Below are 27,180 nucleotides of genomic sequence, written 5' to 3' on the forward strand. Positions count from 1 at the left end.
GCACGCTGTGGGCCAGCTGAACCCACGTGCCACACTGGAGAGCTGGCGCCACAGTTACTGAGCCCACGCTCCACAAGAGAGGCCCCTGCACGCGCCATAGCTGGAGATTGAAGCCTGCACGCTGCGACGCAGCCTTAGTGAAGCCAAGAATAGTAATAGTAAGGCACCATCTCTCGGTTGCTCTGTAGCACAGCCTTCGTCTTTTGGTGTCCTCTGGTGTTCTGAACTGTGACTCAGCAGTGTCTGAAGACGTTTTTGATCTCCACAGCCGGAGGTCCGCCTGTGTGCTTGTGCTGTGTGCTTGTGCCTTGCGTGTGTGTGTGTGTTACCAGCATCTGGTTTGCAGAGGCCAGGGGTGCTGTTGATCATCCTGCATTGCACAGGTCAGCCCCCACAGCAAGGAATTATCTTGTCCCAAATGTTAGTAATACCAAGGTTGGGAAACCCTGGTATATACCTTTTCTTTAGATTTCCATTTGTAAGTATAGTTAGCTTATTTTGAGTGTTTACATCCTAAGATCTTGACAGATATTATCACTTTTAATCTTCAGAACAATCTTAGGAGATTGGCATTATTCTCTAGTTTTTACAGACAAGGAAACTTAAGACACAGAGAAATTAAATAGTCACAGAGCTAATGAATCAAGCAGTCTGAAATACAGATTTGAATCCAGATTTCAGAGTCTGTGCCCTTCATCATCTTTATTTATACTTCTATCCTGCCTGGAATTTTCTTTTGACTGCTTTGCTTTGCTAATATCTGTCCCTAAAAGTCTTCATGTGTATTCAAGCCTTCTGTCCTTTCTCTTTTTTTTTTTTTTTTTTTTAAGCCTTCTGTCCTTAATCTTGATTCATGCTGATCAATCCCTTCTCTCTTTTTCTTTTATGGTTGCATTTATTGGTCTTATAGTGGATAGGTATGTTTGTCCTCTTTTTAATTTGACTTATTCACTTTAAAAATTACGCTGTAATGTGTAATTCAGTGCAATATGCCCAAGAAGCCCTCAGAAAATAATTAAGTGAATATCATCACTAATAGCCAAGCAGTTCAAAGGTGAAGAGATGAAATAGAAGAAACTTCTCACATCCATTATTTCAGTTTGCTGTTTTGTGCTTTACTTACACTCTGTTACTTTATGTGATTGACGTGCTTAGCACTGGTTTCTTTGAAATACTTCTTCAGTGTCTTGTTATGTGCTATAAAATTGATCCTTTGCTGTTGTGCTGCTTGTCTGGATTCATCTAGAATCCGTTGTGTTGTTATTGTTTGCTCACCAAATCCTGTCTGACTCTTTTGCAGCCCCATACACTATAGCCCGCCAGGCCCCTCTATCTGTGGGATTTCCCAGGCAAGAATACTGGAATGGGTTGCCATTTCCTTCTCCAAGGGATCATCCCGATCCAGAGATTGAGCCTGCATCTCCTACATTGACAGGCAGATTCTTTACCGCTGAGCCACCATAGTTCTCTTCTAACAGTTTTTCATTCTGAGTGCTTAATAAGTGCTTGAGACATTCATTGATTCCTTTATTCTTCACTTCACCTCGTACTTATCAGCTCTGATTAAGGCACTGGAGGGAACTAGAAAGGTGTATAAGACAGAATCCTTGAGCTTAAATAACTAGGAGATAGAATCACATAGTCTAATATTAGATATACATGTTACAGATCAGGATATGGTTAGAGAAGGCATCATCGAGATAAATTTCAGTGACCTCAAATTAAGGTCATGAAAGATATGTATTAATAACATTTTTTGAAAGGCAGAAATGGGGAGGAAGACTATTCCATGCAGAATGATGAGTACAGCATTGCAAATGTAAAATGAAAGGGTTGAATGTAGGTCAATTTGATTGAAAGATGTAGGATATTAATGGGCACCAACATTAGAAAAATTAAAGCTCTGATTTATCATTTAGTTTATTTCTTGAATGGCAGAGAGTTCACATAAATCGTTTTATTCATTGCTTACAGTACTTGGTAATAAGGGCTTCCCTGGTGGCTCAGTGGTAAAGAATCTGCCTGCCAGTGCAGGAGACCTGGGTTCGATCCCTGGTTTGGGAAGACCCCCTGGAGAAGGAAATGACAACCCACTCCAGTATTCTTGCCTGGGAAATCCCATGGACAGAGGAGCCTGGCAGTCTACATCTACAGTCCATGGAGCTGCAAAGAATCAGACACGACTTAGCAACTAAACAACAACAACTGGTAATAAAGATAAAATTTTAGTTTTGTTAATTATTCCATTTGTGTCTTCCCTCATTATAACGTGATTCTTTAAAAAGGTATAAAAATGGATTTTCTCAGGAGTCAGGCCTTACTCCAAACAAGTATCTCCAACTCCGCTTGTGACCCAGGTATGGTAGAGATCTCTTAGACCTGTACTCTTCAGAACTGCTTTGCTGATGAGGGGAAGTCATGCTCTGCATTTTAAGGATGGGTGTGACTTGTAATAGAAAGAAAGGATATGTATCTTTGAGGCCCAGGGAAGAGAGTGGGCAAAAATTTACTGACAGTTGAGTATTAAGAACTTTCAGGGCTTAGGAAGTCAGCATAAGACTTTGACTTGAGATGAGGGTTTGTGGAGAGTGAGGGTGTAGCAAGATCAGTTTATAGAGTGCATTTTCTGATGGCAGAAAGCTAAGTGATACTTTAGAAATTCAAAAGGTAGTAAAATAGTTATTGGGAAGATTAAATAGAGCAAAAGCAGTTTGCTCAATATTGGAAGTAGAGCAGAATCTCAATAAATATTAATTCAAAGTACCATTGATTGAATTTATGTTTTATACATCTAAGAATCTATTATATAGAATAAGAAATGAAAATTTTGTTGAGAAATGAATGCTAGTTTCATTAAAGTACTTTTTTTCTGCCTGCTTCTTTGGAGAGAGTTGATATGTTGCAGCAACTAAAAATGTTAAATCCTTGAGCAACTAAATATAATTAAGTACAGGTGTTGACTCTGGGTTATAATTCATAACTTTTAAGTGACTTTAAGGATTCCTTAATGATGTGAATGTCTAGTTATCTACAGTATAAGTACAGTACCAGTAGCTATTAGGTAGAGTTTTCTGGATTATATTGTATTTATAAAAAATTATTGTATTTAAAAAGAATTATATTGTATAATATTGTAATGTGTTGCTTCTGATCAGTTAACAACTGATATAATGGTATTATTAATAATCAAAAATCTTTTTTGCTTGCCACTACACTAATGTAAGCTCAAGTTTTTAATATTTTTCATGTTTTTATGCCTGTGTCTTTTTTTCCATCTCATCCTTCCTACTTACTGTTAGTGATTCAGAATTTTTAAGGGTTATACTACACTTATAGTTACTATAAACTGACTTTATTTCCCTGTACTGTATAATATAGATCCTTGTAGCTTATTTATTCTATATTTGGTAGCCTGTATCTCTTAATTCCCTACCCCTGTCTTTCTCGTCTTCCCACTTAATGTTTTGTTTTTTATTCATTACTTAAAAGCGTATTCTTTTTTAATTTATATGAACTCTTAGGATAAAATAGTAAATGAAAAAATTTAAGGTTTCTAAACTTAACTGACCCACTTTATTATATTTTCCTATACCAGATATATCTATTTGTCTCAGTATTGGGAATGATTCTTTACTTCTAGCATTTTGTTTGATTGCTTCCATTTAAGGTAACAACTTTGTGTTAAACTTCTAAATGAATCATCTATAATTTGTTTAATTTTTGATTGGCCCTTCAGAGTCAGCCAAATGTGCTTTTTTTTTTTTTTAATTAAACTTTTTGAAAACCTTGATCAACTTTTGAATGTCAGAGGGATGGAAGTTTTTTTCCTCTTGGCCAGGATATGGAGTGTGAGCCTTTTCCTATAATAAGAGAGTGGGAACGGAGAGGGGATGGAAGAGAAGCAAAGCAAAAGCAAATATTTTTGGCTATCCCAGTTCATAGTTTCAGCATTAAACAGTTAGCCTGTAACATAGACTGAACTGTTCTAGGACCTTTTCTATATCTAATATAATAGGTTTTCTCCTGGAAAACAAAGGTCAAAGACTTAAAAAGGCTACTTTAAAATGATTTGTTATTGTAGATAACAGCAATCCACCAAGTCTAGTTTTGCCTGTTCCATTTATGCTACTCCATCAAGTAATTTACAGTTTACATTACTAGACCAACTAATTCCATGTTTGTGTGTGTTAGCTGCTTAGTCATGTCTGACTCTCTGACCCCATGGACTGTAGCCCACCAGGCTCCTCTGTCCATGGGGATTCTCCAGTCAGGAAGATTGGAGTGGGTAGTCATGGCCGCCTCCAGGGGATCGTCCCAACCCAGGGATCGAAACTGGGTCTCCTGCATTGCAGGCAGATTCTTTACCACCTGAGCCACCAGGGAAGCCCATTTCCATGTATCTTCTTCACTGATAGGTTTAAGGAGACTATTTTTGAAGTAAATATAATAAGTTGAGATGCTCTTCTCCCACTTTCTTACTTGAGGAAGGTAATTAAAACTACATATCTTGTTTAACAGAGATAAATATTTCAAGTTTGAGATCCAGCTATGAATTAGATTCTGGTTTTGCTCAAACTGTTTTATCATCAAGATGAGAAGGAGTTTTATCTAGGTTTAGACTAGAATTTTAAAGTGCATCTATAAACCTGGGCTTAAACTAGACTAAACTAAATCATAGCATTTGGAGTGTGCAATAAACAGCTTTAACCCCCTCTCCCTTTTTAACTGCATAATTCTATTTATATGAAGTTCAAGAATCAGCAAACTAAGTGGTAGGCATCAGAATGGTGGTTATTTTGGAGGAGAGGAGCAATTTAACTGAAAAAGGAACATAAGTGAACTTTCTAGTGATAGATATGGTCTCTTTTTTTAATTGAACTATAGTTGACAATATTATGTTAGTTTCAGATGTACAACATAGTCAATGTTTACATTAGAAAATCACCATCGTAAGTCAACTAACCAACTGTTTCCATATGAAATTATTATGATATTGTTGACCATATTTCTTATGCTGTATATTACATTCTCATGACTTACTTTATAACTGTAAATTCATACTTCTTAATCTCCATCGCCTATTTCACCCATTCAGCCCCCTCCTCTGGCAGCCCCAGTTTAGTATCTGTATCTAAGACTCTGTTTACATTTTGTTTTGTTGGTTCATTTGTTTTGTGTTTTAGACCTCATAAGTGAGATCGTTTGATATTTGTGTTTGTGTCTCACCTATCATTATACTCTCTAGATTCTTCCATGTTATCACAAATGGCAAGATTTTATTTATTTATGGTTGTAGCTACTCCTTTAACCTACTCTTCCTCCATACAATAAAGAATTTTTGTCATGTCATTTATAAAAAAAATAAATAGGCACTGGTATTTTTCAGTATTTATGAATAAAGCTGTAGATGTTAAGGGAATTGCCAATGCAAGCTTAGCTCTCTTCCTTCTCTTTAAATATTAATGAGCTGTAGAATTATGAGGAAGTTGGGCATCATAGTTCTGACACAAAATAGGACTTTGCTTTGGAGAATGGATTAGAAATTTGATAAGATAAAGATTTTTTTGAGCAAGATATCCTTGTCTTGATTTGTAACATTTTATTTATTAGTTTATTTTTTGCTGGTTTTGGAATGTGGCCCTTAGCCTTTCAGTGATTTTGGTGGGACTCTGGATTAGCATATAGATGATCAGAACATTTATTATTTGCCACATAGGACGCAGAATATTTTGGTGCTGTGATTTAAGATTTAATATATTTGAGTAGTGATTGTTTTTTTTCTAGAGCCTTTTTCTAAAAAAAATTTTTATTGGGGTATCGTTGATTTACAGTGTTGTGTTAGTTTCAGCTGTACAGTAAAGTGATTCAGATATACATACATATTTTTCCCCTTTTTTAAAGATTCTTTTTCCATATAAGCCATTACAGGGTATTGAGTAGAGTTCATTGTGCTATACAGTGGGTTCTTATTAGTTACCTGCTTTATATATGGTAGTGTGTATATGTCTGTCTAAATCACCCAACTTATCCCTTCCCTTACCCTCTTACCTCCTGGTGACCACAAGTTTGTTTTTTATCTCTGTGACTCTATTTCTGTTCTGTAAATAAGTTCATGTGTACCATTTTTAAAATTCTACTTACAAGTGATACATGATATTTGTCTTTCTCTGTCTGACTTACTTCCTCTGTTAATGGACATTTAGGTTGCTTCCATGCCCTGGCTATTGTAAATAGTCAGCAGTGAACATCGGAGTGCATGTATTTTTCAAATTATGGTTTTCCCTGGGTGTTTGCCCAGGGGTGGAACTGCTGGATCATATGGTAGCTCTATTTTTAGTTTTTTAAGGAACCTCAATACTGTTCTCCATAGTGGCTGTACCAGTTTACATTCCTACCAGCAGTGTAGGAAGGCTCCCTTTTCCTCACACCCTCACCAGTAGTTATTGGTTGTAGAAAATCTGGATTACCAAGGTTTCCATGAAAAGTAGCAGTAAATTACTGCAGTGAATCCTTAAACACATCTATGTGTTCTAAAATCTATTTCTGCATCTAGCTAGGGATGTTTTGCTTCTGAAAATTGGATATAACCCAAATATAAGTAATAATATAGCAAAACATTTTACTGAAGTGCTGAATATTCAAAGTATATTTTTATTTCTGAAGTCCTTCCTAGTTAGAACTAGCGTCCTAAAAGTATGGATTTATCCATCTTACTCAAATCTTTGTGAAATAAGACAGGCTTTGAATGAATTAACGAGTAATCAGTCTTCAATCCACTTGTAATTGAAAATAACCAAGTCATTTATGACATACCAAGAAATAAATATGATGTGCAGTGTTCAATACCATGTGGAAAGTCAAGTTTATCTCACCAAGTCAAATATTTTCTATTCTTATCTGGCTCTTAGTAAAGAGGTACACAATTTTTAAAAGTCAGTTTTAATATGAGCATTGACATTTTGCATTTATTCACTTAGTGAATAAATTTTATAATAGAAATAATTCATTTAATAACTTGGAGAAGGAAATGGCAACACAGTCCAGTATTCTTGGCTGGACAATCCCATGGACAGAGGAGCACAGAGGACTCTTTATGAGTCCATGGGGTCATAAAGAGTTGGACATGCCTGAGCAACTGAGCACATTTAATAACTACAATTTTTTTTGTTGTTGTTGTTTATTTTATTGGCTATTACCTTAAAGTATACTGGAGTTAAACAGGGGAGTTTGGGACTGGAAATTCTGTTAATGAGTGTGTAATAGAGTGTTAAGAGAAGAGAGCTGAAAAAAAAAAAAAAGAGAAGAGAGCTGAGAGAGACACCAGTATTTATGGTGTGGCTAGAGCAAGGAAAGATGTAGCCTGAGAAGACATGGCTGGGGAGAGCAGAAGGAAATCAGGAGACACAGTTGAAAAGAAGCCATGGGAGAGACTTCGTCAGTGCTCTGAAGGTAGATGCTAGTGAGAGGTGATATAAGAGTCCTGAAAAATGGCTGTTAAGGTTCAACATCATGAAGACAAATCATCGGTGTCCCTTTTTGAGACTGATTTCTCATAGCACGGTGGAGGCACATTCCAAACTGCTGTGTTTTGTATAGGAGGTAAAGAAGTGGAGAGGGCAGGTACAGCTCGGAGCCAGGAAGTTTGGGTCTGAACAGGAGGAAAGAAAGCAATAGGTGGAAAGGGAATTAATGTCTGAGGGTGACTGACTTGACTGATTTAATATATCAGGTTGGCAAAAAAGTAATTGCAGTTTTGGACCGTGAGTTTTAAATCATTATAACTAGGCTCAAACACATTTTTGTTAATCAAAATAGGAAGCATTACAATCAACACATATTTGCCAATGAGAAGTATGTTTGTTTATTCTTGTAGCGTAAAAATCTGTGATTCACGCGATGTGATGATGGAGAACTATAGTAACTTGGTCTCACTGGGCCATTCCATTTCTAAGCCAGATATAACTGTGTTATTGGAGGAAGGAAGAGACCCCTGGATGGTTGCGAGGGAAGAAACAAGAAGCTGGAATACAGATTTGGATTCAAGTTATAAAATAATCAGTGATAGAAAAACATTTATTTCTGGGAAACATTCATCTCTTTTTCTGCATCAGATAATTCATGGTGGTGAGAAACCCTATGAAGAATGTGGGAAGTCTTTTTGTTGTGCCTCAAACCTTGCTCAACACGGAAGAGTTCTTACTGGAGCAGACTGCCAGGACTCCAAGATGGCGTCAGCTGTACCACTGAAGGAAAAGAAACTCCTGGATGTCAAATGAAGGGAGCTGCCAAGCTGGATACTAATGCGAGATTTCATCCCTAAAGGCGTTGCTGGAGCAGTTCAGAGAGTATTGCCAGTATTACAGCAAGTTAAACATGAAGAAAGGGAGTGTCGCTAGGCTTTCCATGGTGCTGGCAGTTTACATGCTTTTCAACTGTTTGCTGTTCTTACAGGGAACTTAAACAAGAGAGCCAAGCAAGGACCACTGAAGAGGGCACATTCTGCATTCCTGGCCATGACCTCTGCCAGGCACCCCTGAATCCTTTCATAGCCTAATGGAGAATTAACACCCAATAAAAGATGACTGGTTAAAAGAAAAAAATCTCTCTTAGTAACTTTCAAATCAAGTAATATGAACTGTAATCACCATTCTGTATATTACATCCCTATGAGTTATTTACTTTATAGTTGGAAATTTGTGGCTTTTGGCCTCCTCCACACGTTTCAGCCACTGCTTCTGGAGGCCATTAGTTTCTTCTCTGTATCTGTAGCTTCGGTTTCATCTATTTGTTCCTGATTTTTTTTTTCCCTAGTCCACATATAAGTGAGATCATACAGTATTGGTATATATCTTTCTCTGTCTGACTTCACTTAGTGTAATGCCCTCAAGATCCATCTGTGTTGTCACAAATGGCAGGATTTCTGTCTTTTTATTATTGGATAATCAATTGTATACATGCCACATTAAAAAAAAATCTTTTGATGATCTCTTGTTTCCATGTCTTGGCAGTTGTAAAAAGTGCTGCATTGAATACTGGAGTGCAGATATGTTTTCAAAATAATGATTTTGGTTCCTTTGGGTAAATACCAAGAAGTGGAACTGATGGGTTATATGGTAGTTTCTAGTTTTAATTTTTTGAGCAATCTCCATACTGTTTTTCATAATATCTGCACTAGTTGGCATTCCCTCCAGCAGTGCAGGGCTTCCCTGGTGGCTCTCAGATAGTAAAGAATCTGCCTGCAGTGCGGGAGACCTGGGTTTGATCCCTGAGTCAGCAAGATCCCCTGGATAAGGGAATGGCTACCCAGTCCACTATTGTTACCTGGAGAATTCCATGGACAAAGGAGCCTGGCGGGCTACAGTCTCTGGGGTGGCAAAGAGTGGGACATGACTGAGCAGCTAACACACACACACACCAGCAGTACATAAGGGCTCCCTTTTCTCCACATTCTTGCCAGCATCTGTTATTTCTTGGGTTTTTTTTTTTTTTGGTAATAGCCATTCTTACAGGTGTGAGGTGATCTTTTATTGTAACTTTGATTTGTATTTCCCTGATGATTAGTGATGTTGAGCACCTTTTCCTGTATTTATTGGCTGTTTGTTTGTCGTCTTTGGAAAAATGACTATTCAGAGCCTCTCATTTTTAAATTGGGTTTTTTGCTTTTCTGTTAAGTTGTATAAGGGTTTTAAAAAATATATATTGTTGATTATAAATCAACTATATTCCAATAGAAAATAAAAGTTAAAAAAATTTTTTTTCGTGATTCAGGATACGACTAACCCTTGGAAAGCATTTTCTGCCTCCTGCTGGTTATGGAAGCATTTTCCCTGCAAAAAGTTGTCAAGATGCTTAGAGAAGTGGTAGTCCGTTGGTAAGAGGTCAGGTGAATATGGCAGATGAGGCAAAAGTTCGTAGCCCCATTGGTTCAACATTTGAATCATTGGTTGTGCAACGTGTGGTCAGGCATTGTCATGGAGAAGATTTGGGCCCATTTTGTTGACCAGTACCGGCTACAGGTGTTGCAGTTTTCAGTGGATCTCATTGATTTGCTGAGCATAATCCTCAGATGTAATGGTTTTGCCAAGATTCAGAGAGCTGTAGTGTATCAGAGTGTCAACAGAGCACTGAACAGTTGCCATGACCTTTTTTGGTACAAGTTTGGCTTTGGAGCTTCTTCTCAGTTCAAGCACTGAGCTGGTTGTCACCAGTTGTATAAAATCCGTTTTTTGTCACACGCCACAATCTAATCGAGAAATGGTTTGCCATTGAGCATGGAATAAGAGAAGGTGACACTTCAAAATGATGACTATTTTGATTTTCGGTCAGCTCATGAGGCACCTACTTATGGAACTTTTTCACCTTTCTAATTTGCTTCAAATGCTGAATGACTGTAGAACAGTTGACATTGAGTTCTTCGGCACCTTCTCATGTAGTCGTAAGAGTATCAGCTTCAATGATTGCTCTCAGTTGGTCGTCATCAACTTCCGATGGCCGGCCACTGTGCTCCTCTTCTTCAAGGCTCTCATCTCCTTTACAAAACTTCTTGAACCACCACTGCATTGTACATTTGTTAGCAGTTCCTGGGCCAGGTGCATTGTTGATGTTACAAGTTTTCTCTGCTGCTTAATGACTCATTTTGAACTTAAAAAAAAAAGTTCGAATTTTCTTTTTGTCTAACACCATTTCTGTAGTTTAAAATAAATATAAAATAAACTGCAAGTAATGTCATTAGCAAAAAACAAAGCAAGAAATGCACATTAAAATGATGTATAACATAACCACATCTATTTAAGAATGTGTTCCATATCAAACTGCAAATTTCCTCAGTGCAAAACTGCAGTTACTTTTGCACCAACCTGATAGACTCTTAAGGCTACTTAAATATTGATGGGGAAGTATTAGTGAAAATGGAGATGTTTCAAATATAGGGGAGAGAGAGGCATGATAGGCTGAGGTCTCAGGAAATACAAAGAGCAGTCTGTGGACCAAACTTCCTTGGAAGAGGATAAGATCCAGAGCAGAGGTAGTAGAAGGTAATGCTTTCCATTTTGCTTCTAGAAAGAAGGAAAAATTGTGGAAAACCCCCAAGATGACTTGCATTTTCTCTGTGAAGTGAGAAAGATTAGATCATTTACTAGGTAGCAGAAGAGAAGAGGAAAGCATTGGAAATGTGAGAGAAGTCAAGATGGTTTGAAAAAGGTCCTTTGTTGGGAAAGGAAACATTGCAGGATTGCTGGGTGGAAACTTTTTGTGATGGAATCTAATATGAGCCTAGCTTATGGTTAAATTTCTCTTATAACACATCATTTAATAATGAGACTATAATCATTGGTATTATTTTCAGTCACCCATTTTATGTGTATATAAAGAAATGTACAGATATAAAATAATTTCCATAGTAATAATGATTTTCTCCTTGTGGCTAGTCACTGCAAAGCCAAAATTTTAAGTAAAATTTGTTTAAAGTTTTTCTGCAAGTTAAGCTTGTTTATTGTTTTAAAAAAGAATGACTTTTAAAAATGACTTATTTTATATGAACAGTGCATGTTCATTATAAAGTAATACAGAAGAAATGAGTATTTCTGTACCAGTTGGGTGACCAGCATGCAGTTAGTCCGTTTTTCTTTCAGTGTTTGTTTGTGCTAGCATACTTAGAACGTGAAACTTTGAAAGTGGCTGTAATTTCAAAACGGGCCCCCTTCTTGACTGATAGGATCTCTTTCAAAGACTGAGAAATCTTATGGTATTTTACCTTGTGTAAATAATCCACTTAGAGTCTATACAGAGAGAAATATTTTCAAAGCTGAATGAACTGAATGATGCTCAGACTTAGCTTTTTTTTAGTACTCCCCAGTTGCAAGGAGTAAGAGGATAGGTCCATGTTTACATCCTTTAGTCATGTTATTCTCATCTCTGATATATGGAAGTAATAGACTCATGGAAAGGGTTATAACAGAGTGTTTTTCCAAGAACCACTCTTTGTCAGAAGCAGTGATCAGCTTTCTCTGCTTGCTTTCTTTACCACTAAACAGCATCTGACGCAGTTGAATACTCCCTTCTTCATAAAACATTTTCTTTCCCTTACTCCTATAAGAGCACACTCCTGCTTTTTCTCTGACTTTGTCACCACTTTGTACTCTCTTTTGCCAAATCCTTTTCTATCAGACACCTGAGTTTTTGAGTGGTCTCTCTATGTGATGTTGTCCAGACCCATAACTTTAAACACATCTGATAATTTCCAATTTTATATCTCCTGTCATGACCTTCCATCCTACAGGTAGTCCATTCTGTAGTCCATTCCCAGTACAAACTTTCTCATCTTCTCTACAGCAACAGTTTCATCTCACATTACCATTTACCTGCACCACTGCACTTACCCCCTAACTTAGTCTTTCTGCCCTCACTCTTATCCTCTCCCTTAGAATCTCTTCTTCTTAGAGTAACCACAGTAGCTTATTTAGCTCATAAATCATATATCATCATGCTACTTTCCCTTTATTTAAAGCTCCAATCAATGGCTTCACATTATAGCTAGAATAGAATCCAGATAGCCATGGTTACAAATGTTGGTGAACTGCTCTGCTTTTCCAACGTCAGTTTGATTTACCATTGTCTGCTGTGGTTCACCCACACTGACCTTATTCCTACTTCTTAGAACTCTCTTCCTGTAGGTCTTCACATTACTCTCTCATTCTGACCAGTCTAGTCTCAGCTCCAGTATCATCTCCTCAGAGAGGAGTCTCTGACTGTCCTAATTCAAGTATTGCCCAACAGTGCTGCCCTCTCCTCTCTGTGATACATGCTGTATCACATTATCCTATTTTATATAGAATAGTACTAAAATAGTTTTTAAAAATCAGATGATATCCTACCACTAAAATGACCATAGTTAATATTTTCAGACATTTCTTGATTTTATTTAAAAAAAGTGACCTCACATTTTTAATTTATTTAAATAGGAAATTTTGTCACAGTTTTCTATTTAAACAGTTTTAAACGGGAAACTTTGTAATTTAAGTGAAAAAATTGGTATTGCTTGCCAAAATTGAAGATAAAAAGAATGCATGCAGTGAAAACCACATATTTATTGAATTTTTTAGCCTTTAGAAGCTCTGAGGTGAGTTGTGCTCTGTTGATAAAAAGTTAAATTTACAAATGTTAAGCATTAAAGACCAGCAATATCAAGCTGACATTTTCTCCTTGGCATAATCAGAAGGACTAAAAGAGAATTGAAAGAGAAATAACTTTCTCATCAAGCAATTCAGTATGACATATTATAGTCTTCATGATGACTTCTTTACTGGTAAAGTATTTCCCCAAAAGAGAATTGTGATAGTAATTGTAATATTTTTTATAATAATCATTTTAGTGAATGTGAAGTTGAAATAACTTTCACCATGGGCTAGCGTAAAAAAGCTTCTGGTCAACTAGTAAGAATTAATGGGGGCGGGGAGCGGAAACCTAAAATCTACAAAGTTTATTTTGACCTGTTCTCAGGTGAATTGAGTGACATGAAATGATATTACTCAGAATTAATGTTTGAATACATTACTGTGGAATTTCTTCTAAAGTACTAATTCCTACATCCTAAAAAAATAGTATATGCCCTGGTTACTGAAAGAGTTCTGTGTGCTGGACTCTCTGTTAAGCACTTTACATATATTATCTAGTTTAATCATACCCATCCTCTGAAAGGTAGAGATATCTTCATTTTAAAGATATGATACTGAGATCCTTAGAGGTTCAGTGATTTGTCTAGGATTTTATGACCACAGGCCCATTAAAGCCCTTGTTCTTAACCAGTAGGTCTTGTACTAAAAAAAGATATGAAAGATTACTATAACATGAGTATATGGTGATGTCTATTGACCCAGGAGCATGTCTTTAGAAAGTAATCTCTAATTTTTTAGTGTTAAGAATGGGAAGTTGCAACCCAAAACCTATGGGGTTCAGTAAAAGCAGTGCTAAGGGGAAGGTTCATAGCAATACAAGCTTACCTCAAGAAACAAGAGAAAAATCAAATAAATAACCTAACTCTACACGTAAAGCAACTAGAAAAAGAAGAAATGAAGAACCCTAGGGTTAGTAGAAGGAAAGAAATCATAAAAACTAGGGCAGAAATAAATGAAAAAGAAACAAAGGAGACCATAGCAAAAATCAACAAAGCTGGTTCTTTGAGAAGATAAATAAAATAGACAAACCATTAGCTAGACTCATCAAGAAACAAAGGGAGAAGAATCAAATCAACAGAATTAGAAATGAAATGGAGAAATCACAACAGACAACACTGAAATACAAAGGGTCATAAGAAACTACTATCAGCAACTGTATGCCAGTAAAATGGACAACTTGGAAGAAATGGACAAATTCTTAGAAAAAATATAACTTTCCAAAACTGAACCAGGAAGAAATAGAAAATCTTAACAGACCCATCACAAGCACAGAAATCGAAACTGTAATCAGAAATCTTCCAGCAAACAAATGCCCAGGACCAGATGGCTTCACAGCTGAATTCTACCAAAAATTTAGGGAAGAGCTAACACCTATTCTACTCAAACTCTTCCAGAAAATTGCAGAGGAAGGTAAACTTCCAAACTCATTCTATGAGGCCACCATCACCCTAGTACCAAAACCAGACAAAGATGCCGCAAAAAAAGAAACCTACAGGCCAATATCACTGATGAACATAGATGCGAAAATCTTTAACAGAATTCTAGCAGACAGAATCCAACAACATATTAAAAAGATCATACATCATGACCAAGTGGGCTTTACCCCAGGGATGCAAGGATTCAGTATTTGCAAATCAATCAATGTGATACACCACATTAACAAATTGAAAGATAAAAACCATATGATTATCTCAATAGATGCAGAGAAAGCCTTTGACAAAAGTCAACATCCATTTATGATAAAAACCCTCCAGAAAGCAGGCACAGAAGGAACATACCTCAACATAATAAAAGCTATATATGACAAACCCACAGCAAACATTATCCTCAGTGGTGAAAAATTGAAAGCATTTCCCCTTAAATCAGAAATAAGACAAGGGTGCCCACTCTCACCACTACTATTCAACATGGTTTTGGAAGTTTTAGCCACAGCAATCAGAGCAGAAAAAGAAATGAATCCAGATAGGAAAAGAAGAAGTGAAACTCTCACTGTTTGCAGATGACATGATCCTCTACATAGGAAACCTTAAAGACTCCACCAGAAAATTACTAGAGCTAATCAATGAATATAGAGAAGTTGCAGGATATAAAATTAACACACAAAAATCCCTTGCATTCCTATACACTAACAATGAGAAAACAGGAAGAGAAATTAAGGAAACAGTTCCACTCACCATTGCAACAAAAAGAATAAAATACTTAGGAACAAATCTACCTAAAGAAACAAAAGACCTATATATAGAAAACTATAAAACACTGATGCAAGAAAGCAAAGATGACACAAATAGATGGAGAAATATACCATGTTCATGGATCGGAAGAATCAATATAGTAAAAATGAGTATACTACCCAAAGCAATGTATAGATTCAGTGCAATCCCCATCAAGCTACCAACGGTATTTTTCAGAGAAGTAGAACAAATAATTTCACAATTTGTATGGAAATGCAAAAAGTCTTGAATAGCCAAAGCAATCTTGAGAAAGAAGAATGGAACTAACTGGAGGAATCAACCTGCCTGACTTAAGACTACACTACAAAGCTACAGTCATCAAGACAGTATGGTACTGGCACAAAGACAGAAATATAGATCAATGGAACAAAATAGAAAGCACAGAGATATATCCATGCACCAATGGACACCTTATTTTTGACAAAGGAGGCAAAAATATACAATGGAGAAAAGACAATCCCTTTAACAAGTGGTGCTGGGAAAACTGGTCAACCACTTGTAAAAGAATGAAACTAGAACACTTTCTAAAACCATACACAAAAATAAACTCAAAATGGATTAAAGATCTAAATGTAAGACCAGAAACTATAAAACTCCTAGAGGAAAACATAGGTAAAACACTCTCCGACATAAATCACAGCAGGATCCTCTATGACCCACCTCCCAGAGTAATGGAAATAAAAGCAATAATAAACAAATGGGGCCTAATTAAAAGCTTTTGCACAATGAAGGAAACGATAAGCAAGGTGAAAAGACAGCCTTCAGAATGGGAGAAAATAATAGCAAACGAAACAACTGACAAAGAATTAATCTCAAAAATATACAAGCAGATCCTGCAGCTTAATTCCAGAAATATAAATGACCCAATCAAAAAATGGGCCAAAGAACTAAAAAGACATTTCTCCAAAGAAGACATATAGATGGCTAACAAACACATGAAAAGATGCTCAACATCACTCATTATCAGAGAAATGCAAATCAAAACCACAGTGAGGTACCATCTCACGCCAGTCAGAAGGCTGCTATCAAAGAGTCTACAAACAGTAAATGATGGAGAGGGTGTGGAGAAAAGGGATCGCTCTAACATTGTTGGTGGGAATGCCAACTAATACAGCCACTATGAAGAACAGAGTGGAGATTCCTTAAAAAATTGGAAATAGAACTGCCATACAACCCAGCAATCCCACTGCTGGGCATACACACCGAGGAAACCAGAATTGAAAGATATGTGTTACCCCAGTGTTCATCACAGCACTGTTTACAATAGCCAGGACATGGAAGCAACCTAGATGTCCATCAGCAGATGAATGGATAAGAAAGCTGTGGTACATATACACAATGGAATGTTACTCAGCTACTAAAAAGAACACATTTTAATCGGTTCTAATGAGGTGGGTGAAACTGGAGCCTACCATACAGAGTGAAGTAAGTCAGAAAGAAAAACACCAATACAGTATACTAACACATATATATGGAATTTAGGAAGATGGTAACAATGACCCTATATGCAAGACATCAAAAGAGACGAGATATAAAGAACAGACTTTTGAACTCTGTGGGAGAAGGCGAGGGTGGGATGATTTGAGAGAATAGCATTGAAACATGTATATTATCATATGTGAAACAGATCGCCAGTCCAGGTTCAATGCATGAGACAGGGTGCTCAGGGCTGGTGCACTGGGATGACCCAGAGGGATGGGATGGGGAGGGAGGTGGGAGGGGGGTTCAGGATGGGGAACACATGTACACCTATAGCTGATTCATGTCAATGTATGGCAAAAACCACTACAATATGGTAAAGTAATTAGCCTCCAATTAAAGTAAATTAATTTTAAAAAGAAAAATAAATAAATAAAATATATCTATCTGGCTGTTAAAAAAAAAAAGGATGGGAAGTTGTCCAAATGGCCACCGAATTTTCTGTAAGCTTGTATTTTACAGCTCTTTTAGACCTCAGTTGTTCCCAGGGCTATTCAGTTTTGAAGATAACTCTAATGTTCCCTTCACTTAATTTTTATTTTAATTTTTGGCAATATTTTTGAAAATAAACTTGTTATTTGCATAATATGTTTCCACCTCATAAATAAATGAATAAAATAGTGATACTGTCAAGCATGGGAACAACAGTGCAGTTCAGTTTCTATTGTCTACTTGGTTAAAATTGAGGGCTGAAATGAATAGATTGCCATTTAAAATCTGCTGATGCATTTACTTTAGGAATGTTGTTAAGGATATCACTATAATTACTCATTAGCCCCTACATTCAAGATGGCTTTGTAAGAAATATTTCATTCTAAGTGTCATAAGTTTTTTTATTTCTTTTTTTTTGTTTTTCACAAAAAAGTGAAGTTTATTGCTGACTCGAGTCAGGGCTTACTGCCGCAACCAACGCAGTGGTGCAGGGTCAGAAAGCGCTGAGCCCGAGCTGTTACACAATTTATAAGGTGTGCATAAGCAGTTGGTAGCTGGCTTAAGCGGATTGGTTACATGTTTGCAAAGTAATCTTATTGGCTCAAACCTTCGCGGACTTTTTTCAAACTTGGGCGTTCGCGGGCTTTTCAGCTTTCCCCTGATAGGTTCCCTTTTCCTTACTGGGCGCATATTGATTGGCTGGCTCCAGGTGGCCTGATAATCATGTTACCCTGGAAAACCAGGCCTACTCTTAATCTAGGCTGCCTGTCATGGCGCAGCCTCACATTCCCCCCTGTCTTGTTGTTTCTGTGGAAGGCCCAATCATGGGTCTTCTATATCATCTGTGAGGGCAGTTGAATATTGAGATCTGAATAACATTAGGTGGATGGACAGGCAGTGTGTTTTCCCTAACAACTCTCCCTTGAGAGGCTTCATACTCAAGATGCTTTTTGGGAATTGGGGTCGAGGTCTCTTTCTTCTGTAACTTCTTCCTGCTGTGCCTGGGCGTAGGCCTGCCTAGCAGAGCAGAAGTCTCTCTATACCTGACCTGAGTTGAGGTGTTTTATATCTGAAACCAGCTTTTACTCTTGTAATAACAGCAACTTAGTTTGAAACTGTTGGCGCCTCTCGGAGATAAAATAGACAGGGGCCAAACAGGAGACCTAACAGGATGGTCATCACTGGTCCCCAGAAACAGGAGGCAACATTTGGGGTGATTGGCTGGTGGTCAAGCAACAGAGCTGTGTTCTAGGAATCTTGTGTTTAGTCTGAAGTTACCATCTTTCACCTGGGTGGGGGCTCCAGTTCTGTAGAAGAACTCAAAAGACATTGTTATGCATATTTCTTTGAGTAAGAACCAGAACCCGTCTCTAGGCTGTACCACCATTTGATTGTTTTCCCTCTGTTTCTGTATTTTTTCTGTTCCCTGATTAGCAATTGTTTGAATCTACCCTTTGGAACTCAGGGAAGGTCAAGGAGGCTGAATAAAGCCTATATTTTACAGTACAGCAGGTCTGTACTCCAGAGTCGCCACCCCACAGAGTCCTGCTCAGCTTTAATTTAGGGAACAGGGCAACTATGACTGTGATAATCTCTTGTCAAAATGGGGCATAGGACTGCCTCAGCCTGGAGAAGAGACACTGAATTGGAAGTATTCCTGAGTTCCAAGTCCTAGATTTGAGCCTTGTATGATTAAAATCTCAATCCCTTGGTCTGCCATTTTGTTGTAACATACCCAGTTAGTAGTAGCTAGAGTAGGGATAACTGGAGTTTTAATAGACAAAATAAATCTCTTTCTTTTAGAAGAATAGGCCTGAAACCCAGTCTGGACCTGGCACTTCAGGGAGACTTGTAGCCAGGTGGCCAGTTGCCTAGTTTTATAAAAAGTAAGGTAGAAGTTACTAGCTTCCAGCAGACATTGTTTTGAGAATGGTGGCATCTAAGCCTGACACGACTCAGAAAACTCAAGTGTTTAGCAATACAATGTCTAATCTGAAATTACACCCATAGTAACACCTGGTTATTTCTCAGGATGTCTGAACCATAGCTGAGTACTCTATTTTGACTTTTAATTGTAAAATTTTTCCTTAATAGCCAAAGCAGATAGCACCATTAATGATGTCAGTGTTTCTCTAGGTATGAGAAGATGCAAGAATTGGGACTCATAAAATCTCCTGAAAAGATCTAACTATCTGAAGGCCTGTTCTGCCAGTTTTTCCCAGAGCACGGAGCGCCTCATTCTTGATCTTCACCCTGAACTCCTTTCAGGGCCGTTGAAAGTCAGCAGTTGCAGTGGCCATGATATAATCTCTGTAGATGTAGATGGCAAGTGTCAATCTTCAGTTGGCAGAGCCCCTTTTTGCTCATAAACTTGACCATGATTTTGAGGGGGGCATTTCATGACCATTTTATCCCACGGTGCTGAGAATGTCCATTCTCAGGTTTGGCAAATATTTTGTTGACAGGCCACTCAATGTGCTGTTACTGGACTAGGCCATAAAACAGTATCCAAAATTCTCTGGACCACCTGTCTTACTAGCCTCTTGGTCCAGGAAGTTTTTTATTTCTGTAACTGAACTGACCATGTTTCCTTTGTTGATCTGACTGCCAGGAAACTAACCTTTATTTTCAGTTTTCCTGTTTTATTGTGTTATTTGTATAAGTTGCCTCATGATGACAAGAAGTTAATATTGTGCTTCCAGGGAGAATTTTTTCGTAATTTTAGGATATTCAGAAAATTTACCTAAACCATTGTCTGGTGTGTTTATTAGTAGGATATAATGTAGCTCCTCATTTCTAACTTAATTTTGTTCATGTGAATCAGATACTGTATAACATTGATTGTTTGTCAGTAATACTTAAGTATTAATTTAAATATTTATACTTAATTGTAATAATTTGCTTTAAATTTATTATTACCAAATAGTTCCACATTAAGATATGAGCAGATCAATTATGTCTAATTCTGGGAAATTATATTTAAAAACTTTGCACCTACAATGAGAATGTCTTGGTCTTCTAATATGTAAGAATGAGCTATAGTCACTGTTTTTCTCTTATCAAACTCAATCTGTCTTTAATGATTCCTGTGATACCTTCTATCTAAAATAATTGATCCTTTATGTTTGAAAACATCTCATTTTGGAAATATAATCTAATTGGTAATTTTAATTAAATTAATTTGCTATAAATGTGTTTATTGTTCTGTGGGTATACCATTGCTTTCTGTTTATAATATTTCTTAGTATTTGTTCATTTTTGTGATACTGTTATCTGATAATTTGAGTAAATCCCAGCTGAATTATGTTGCCACATTATGTCTTCAAAAGGGCATAAAGTCAGTACACATGCTTCAGTAATATCTGGTTGTTGTACCCTTATGTTTCCAGTTGGCAATTTGAAATTATGGCTTCAACTGCACTTTAAATATGTGATAATAGCATGTGTTTCTAATAAGGGCCAGCACCATTTTGTTCAGATAGTGTGAATGGTTGTCACTCACATATGACAAATGCACCTTCATCTGCTTCTTTGATAGCCCCCTAAAAACCATACCCTCAAATCAGGCCAGTGAAATTAGCTGCTGTGTAAATTGTGTGTCTGAGTGGTTCATTATCTAATCACCGTCAGGACCACAGTGATAAAGTAGATTGAAGCAGGAAAGAGGTCTGCCAGATGATTTCACACACACCCCCCCCAAATCCAGTTTCCCTTGGAAACCCTAATAGTGCAGTTTAGAACTTCAGACTCTCATGCCTGGAATACAGTTTCTTTTAATGTACCAAACCTGAAAATACCGGTAGTTCTGGAGCATAATTTTCTTTCTGTAAAAATCATAATTTTATTTATTTCAATCAGTTTTTGAAATGTTGAGGCTCTTGAATTATTATTTTACTGATAGTGCCCTAAATAATATGAAATCAGAAAAAAAAAAATACTCTGTCTTACTTGTAAGAATTCAGAATAATTTGAGTAAATTGTTAACCTTCTAGGAATCTTGACTCACTCTAATAATGACCTTCTGTGTTATTTGTTTATTGAATTGCTTTGCTTTAATTTATTGTAGGTGCTTTTGAAGATGATGATATCACACATGTTGAAGGAAGTGTAGATCCTGTTCGAGATATAGAAATAATACATGAAGAGCTTCAGCTTAAAGATGAGGAAATGATTGGGCCCATTATAGATAAACTAGAGAAAGTGGCTGTGAGAGGAGGAGATAAAAAACTAAAACCTGAATATGTAAGTAAAATTTATAGCTTCTGTAGATATTTGAGTTCATTTTCTTTGATTAATTTTTTTAAAATAAAGCACATATAACATCTAATATTATTATGGAATTTTAGGATTCAAGAATCATTTCTCTTTCTTTTTTTTTAACTTTTACTAAAGCAGCAAATACTTTTAAAGAGAAAAATGTAACAAGAAAAAAGCATTCTCCCTATTATTTATAATTCCCCATCATTATTTATAATTGGTATTTATAGTTCCCCATTGTCTTTTTTTCTTTAATTTTTAAAAAATTTATTTTTTTAACTGAAGGACAATTGTTTTACAGAATTTTGTTGTTTTCTGTCAAATATCAACATGAACCAGTCATAGGTGTACAAATGTTCCCTCTCTTAGAATGATTCAAGGATCATTTCTGTTCAAACATTGTTGAAAAACTTTGTTTTCTCTTGGCAACAAAGGATCATTGTGATAGACTGGTTAAGTATTCTTAGCAAGCCATATTTAGCACTAATACTGAGTATTTATATGGCTACTATTAATTAGTAGCCTCAAGTTTTAATGTTAGAAAGTTAAGTTGCTCAGTCGTGTCCGACTCTTTGTGACCCTGTGGACTGTAGCCTACCAGGCTCCTCTGTCCATGGCATTTTCCAGGAAAGAATACTGGAGTGGGTTGCCATTTCCTTCTCCAGGGGATCTTCCCAACCCAGGGATCAAACCCAGGTCTCCCACATTGTAGGCAGACGCTTTACCGTCTGACTGCTGCTACTGCTAAGTCACTTCAGTCGTGTCCGACTCTGTGCGACCCCATCCCTGGGATTCTCCAGGCAAGAACACTGGAGTGGGTTACCATTTCCTTCTCCAACGCATAAAAGTGATAAGTGAAAGTGAAGTCGCTCAGTCATGTCCGACTCTTCACAACCCCATGGACTGCAGCCTACCAGGCTCCTCCGTCCATGGGATTTTCCAGGCAAGAGTACTGGAGTGGGGTGCCATTGCCTTCTCCGTTACCATCTGAGCCACCAGGGAAAACCTTTAATGTTGGAGATGCGGAATTTTCTGATGAAAATTTGCCAAACTTAACTAAATGACTGAATATGAGTTTTGTGGATTTGAAGAAGTGGTTTATATAAGGAATTGATCTTCCATAGCAATTGACTGAATGAATGCACTATTAAAGTAGACAAATAATTTTAACATTTTATGCAGTGAAAACACATGTCATTGTCTTTAATATTCAAATATGTTCTTTATCACATTATTGTGAATACTTTTTAGTAATATTCTAATCAATGTTTCAAAATTGGCTTTGAAGCTTTTAGTTTAAATACAAAAAAATTGTCTTTACCATAAAAAAGCAGCTTAATTTTGTATTTTCTCATTTATTAACATCTTCCATAAACTGTTCTTGCTTTTTATGGCTTTTTTATTATAGGAAATTTTCTTTCTTTTTAACTTTTCATGTGATTTTAATATGCCTATTTTTTATTTTCCCATTTTTAGAAGCTTATTATCTTTTTTTTTTGTTGTTTTCTCATTTATTTTTAATAAGTTTGGCAAACACACAGTTGATTAGGGAACTCTAATAGGAAGAAATCAATTACAGAATCTAAACATAGGCACACTACCAATAAATTATGGTTGAAAGTGCCTGGTCTTAAAGCAGAGAGACCTGTGTTGTGCTACTCATTTCTTGATAGTTTGGAGCAAGCCCAAGTCATTTGACTTTTCTTGACATCATGGTTATTTCACTTTTTCCCTATGCAAATAGAGTGGAGAAAGGAAAGCAATTTGTCTGTGGAAATTATACAAGATATAGGACAGAAAAGGGGATTTCACATATGGATAAAGATATTCCTTTCTGAAAAGGGGAAAAATCGTATGAAAGATACTGGGATTGAAGGCAATCCCTTTGCCCCGAGTAGCATGATTTTCTGATTAGAATAAAGCTGAGCAGTCATCCCTTAGTTAGCTGATGCTTTCTGACATTCTTAGCTCTTTCAGAAGCAGTAACTGTCTGAAAAATAAAATTTGTTGATCTTGCTTTTACTTGTACATGGGGAAAAGAGACATCACATTCTTCTGAAATTCTTGGGCTACCATTTCCTGGCCTTTCTTCTCGAAGAAAATTAGAACATTAGAAAAATTAGAACATCTATTACTTCTTATTTCCAAACACTGAGATTATTTCATCATTTTCTTTCCTCAGACTTAGCTGCTTCAGAATAAAGTATAGATTTGTGTTTCTCAGCGTTCTTTCTGATTATCATTGTCCCTAAGGAAAATTTAAATTAATTAAATTTCTTCTAATGAGAGAAATTAAGTACTAATGAGTAAGAATTTGTTGGATAGAGTTGAGCTTTGAAGGACCACAGAGTATTTTAATAACCAAGTTTTTTTCCTTTTTCACGCCCAAGAGTCAGTTTTTGCCTCTCTAGGAGTAATATTACCCCTATTGTGCATTATGGGGCTTCCCTGGTGGCTTAGAACCCGCTGCAACAAGATCCTTAGAAATTCTAACACATAATTATTTTCTGTAACCCAAGATATATGGAAGCCAAGAGAGTATTAAATAAGATAAAAAGTCTCTTGTGATTTAGTCTTTAAGTCATGTCTGAGTCTTTTGCGACCCCATGGACTGTAGCCCACAAGGCTCCTCTGTCCCTGGGATTTCTCAAGCAGGAATACTGGAGTGGGTTGCCATTTACTTCTCCAAAGGATCTTTTCAACCCAAGGATTGAACCTGAGTCTCATTCATTGTCAGGTGGGTTCTTTATCACTGAACCACCAAGGAAGCCCCAATAGTTTCCTAGGGCTGCCATAACAATTATCACAAACTAGATGGCTTAAAATAATAGAAATGTATTCTTTCACAGTTCAAGAGGCTAGAAGTCTGAAATCAAGGTGCCAGCAGGGCCGTGTTCCCTTGAAACTCTCCGACGGGAGAGTCCTTTCTTGCTTTTTCAGTTTTTGGTAGCCCCAAGCATTCCTTGGCATGTGGCGGTATAACTTCAGTCTCTGCCTCCATCTTCACATGGCCACCTTCCCCTGTGTCCCTGTCCAAGTTTCCCTCTTCTTATAAGTGAAAGTGTTAGTCACTCAGTCATGTCTGATTCTTTGTGACCGTATGGACTGTAGCCTGCTGGGCTTCTCTGTCCATGAGGTTTCCCAGGGAAGAATACTGGAGTGGGTAGCCATTTCCTTCTCCAGGGCACCTTCCCGACCCAGAGATTGAACCCAGGTTTCCTGCATTGTAGGCGGATTCTTTACCTTATGAGCCCCCGGGGAAGCTCCTTATAAGGATACCAGTTATAATCAGTTTAAGAGCCCACCCTACACCAGATAGGCATCTTTACCTAATTTCCATAATGCTACACTCTGAGGGATACAGATTTCAACCTATCTTTTGAGGACACATTAAAACCTTAACTTTAACACCAGAGACATCAAGATCAAGATTGATTTTAAAGTTTATATACATTCTGTTGGGCTTCCCTGGTAGCTCAACTGGTAAAGAACCCACCTGCAATGCAGGAGACCCTGGTTCGATTCCTGGGTCAGGAGGATCCGCTGGAGACGGGATAGGCTACCCCCTCCAGTATTCTTGGTCCCTGGTGGCTCAGATGGTAAAGAATCCGCCTGCAGTGTGGGAGACCTGGGTTCAATCCCTGGGTTGGGAAGATCCCCTAGAGAAAGGCATGGCAACCCACTCCAGTATTCCTGCCTAGAAAATTCCATGGGCAGTGGAGCCTGGTGGGCTATAGTCCGTGGGGTCACAAAGTCAGACACGACTGAGCAACTAAGCACAGTGCAGCACACACATGTTATTTGGAAAGACAAAATTTGGAAATGAAGGTAGAAAGCTTTAAGGATCATTTTATTTTGTATTGACTAATTATTTGGGAATCATCATATTTAAGATATTTATAAAACTAACAGTTATCTGATTAAACCACTAAATAAGGCAACCAGGAATTATAAATAATCTGTTTTTCTTGTCAGGTCTCTCTGAATTAAATAATTGATGTCCCCCAAACATATAGCTATTAGCAGATTTCTTCTCATTATTCTTAGGGCAGTTTTTAAAGTTAATTTTTACCTAACTTAAAAATCATTAAATGGGAAAGATTAGAGATCTCTTCAAGAAAATTAGAGATACCAAAGGAACATTTCATGCAAAGATGGGCACAATAAAGGACAGAAATGGGAAGGACCTGACAGAAGCAGAAGAGATTAAGAAGAGGTGGCAAGAATATACAGAAGGACTATGCAGAAAAGGTCTTAATGACCCAGATAACCACGATGGTGTGGTCACAAACCTAGAGGCAGACATCCTGGAGTGTGAAATCAAGTGGGCCTTAGGAAGCATTCCTACAAACAGATCTAGTAGAGGTTATAGAATTCCAGCTAAGCTATTAAAAATCCTAAAAGACTATGCTGTTAAAGTGCTGTACTCAATATGCCAGCAAATTTGGTAAACTCAGCAGTGGCCAGAGGACTGGAAAAGTTCAGTTTTCATTCCAACCCCAAAGAAAGGCAATGCCAAATAATGCTGAAACTGCTGCACAGTTGTCCTCAATTCACATGCTAGCAAGGTAATGCTCAAAATCCTTCGAGCTAGGCTTCAACAATACATGAACCGAGAACTTCCGGATGTATAAACTGGATTTAGAAAAGGCAGAGAAACCAGAGATCAAATTGCCAACATATGTTGAATGATCGAAAAAGCAAGAGAATTCCAGAAAAACATCTACTTCTGCTTCATTGACTATGCTAAAGCCTTTGACTCTGTGGCTTACAGCATACTGTGGAAAATTCTTACAGAAATGGGAATACCAGACCACCTTACTGCCTCCTGAGAAACCTGTATGCAGGTCAAGAAGCAACAGTTAGAACTGGACATGGAACAACAGACCATCTCAAAATTGGGAAAGCAGTACGTCAAGGCTATATATTGTTATCCTGTTTAATTTAACTTCTATGCAGAGTAGATCAAGCGAAATGCCAGGCTGGATGAAGCACAAGCTAGAATCAAGATTGCCAGGAGAAATATTAATAACCTCAGATACATAGATGACATTATCCTTATGGCAGAAAGCAAAGAGGAAAGAGCCTCTTGATGAAAGTGAAAGAGGAGAGTGAAAAAGCTGGCTTAAAACGCAACATTCAGAGAACTAAGATCATGGCATCCAGTCCCATCACTTCATGGCAAATAGATGAGGAAACAATGGAAACAGGGACAGAGTTTATTTTCCTGGACTCCAAAATCACTGCAGACAGTGACTGCAGCTATGAAATTAAAAGACACATTTGCTGCTTGGGAGAAAACCTGTAACAAACCTTTGCAGCATATTAAAAAGCAGAGGCATTACTTTGCCGACAAAGTCGAATTGTCAAAGCTATGGTTTTTCCAGTAGCCACTGTACATTATGTACAGTAGCCATTGTACATAAGAGTCAGACCATAAAGAAGGCTGCACAATGAAGAATTGATGCTTTTGAACTGTGGTATTAGAGAAGCCTCTTGAGGGTCCCTTGGACAGCAAGGGTATCAAACCAGTCAGTCCTAAAGGAAATCAACCCTGAATTTTCTTTCAAAGGACTAATGCTGAAGCTGAAGCTCCAATGCTTTGACTA

At 37.3% G+C, this 27,180-nt stretch overlaps 1 protein-coding gene across 1 annotated transcript in view; it reads left to right on the top strand.

Moving 5' to 3' along the window:
- Positions 1-27,180, top strand: part of OLA1 (Obg like ATPase 1) — a 157,624-nt gene that overhangs the window by 68,190 nt on the left and 62,254 nt on the right. The window contains exon 5 of the mRNA XM_043894255.1: positions 21,381-21,556. Coding sequence (XP_043750190.1) covers positions 21,381-21,556 — 176 coding nt within the window. The remainder of the gene's footprint in view (positions 1-21,380; positions 21,557-27,180) is intronic.

This window comes from Cervus elaphus, chromosome 33 (genome assembly GCF_910594005.1).
Source record: "Cervus elaphus chromosome 33, mCerEla1.1, whole genome shotgun sequence".
Lineage (NCBI taxonomy): Eukaryota > Metazoa > Chordata > Mammalia > Artiodactyla > Cervidae > Cervus > Cervus elaphus.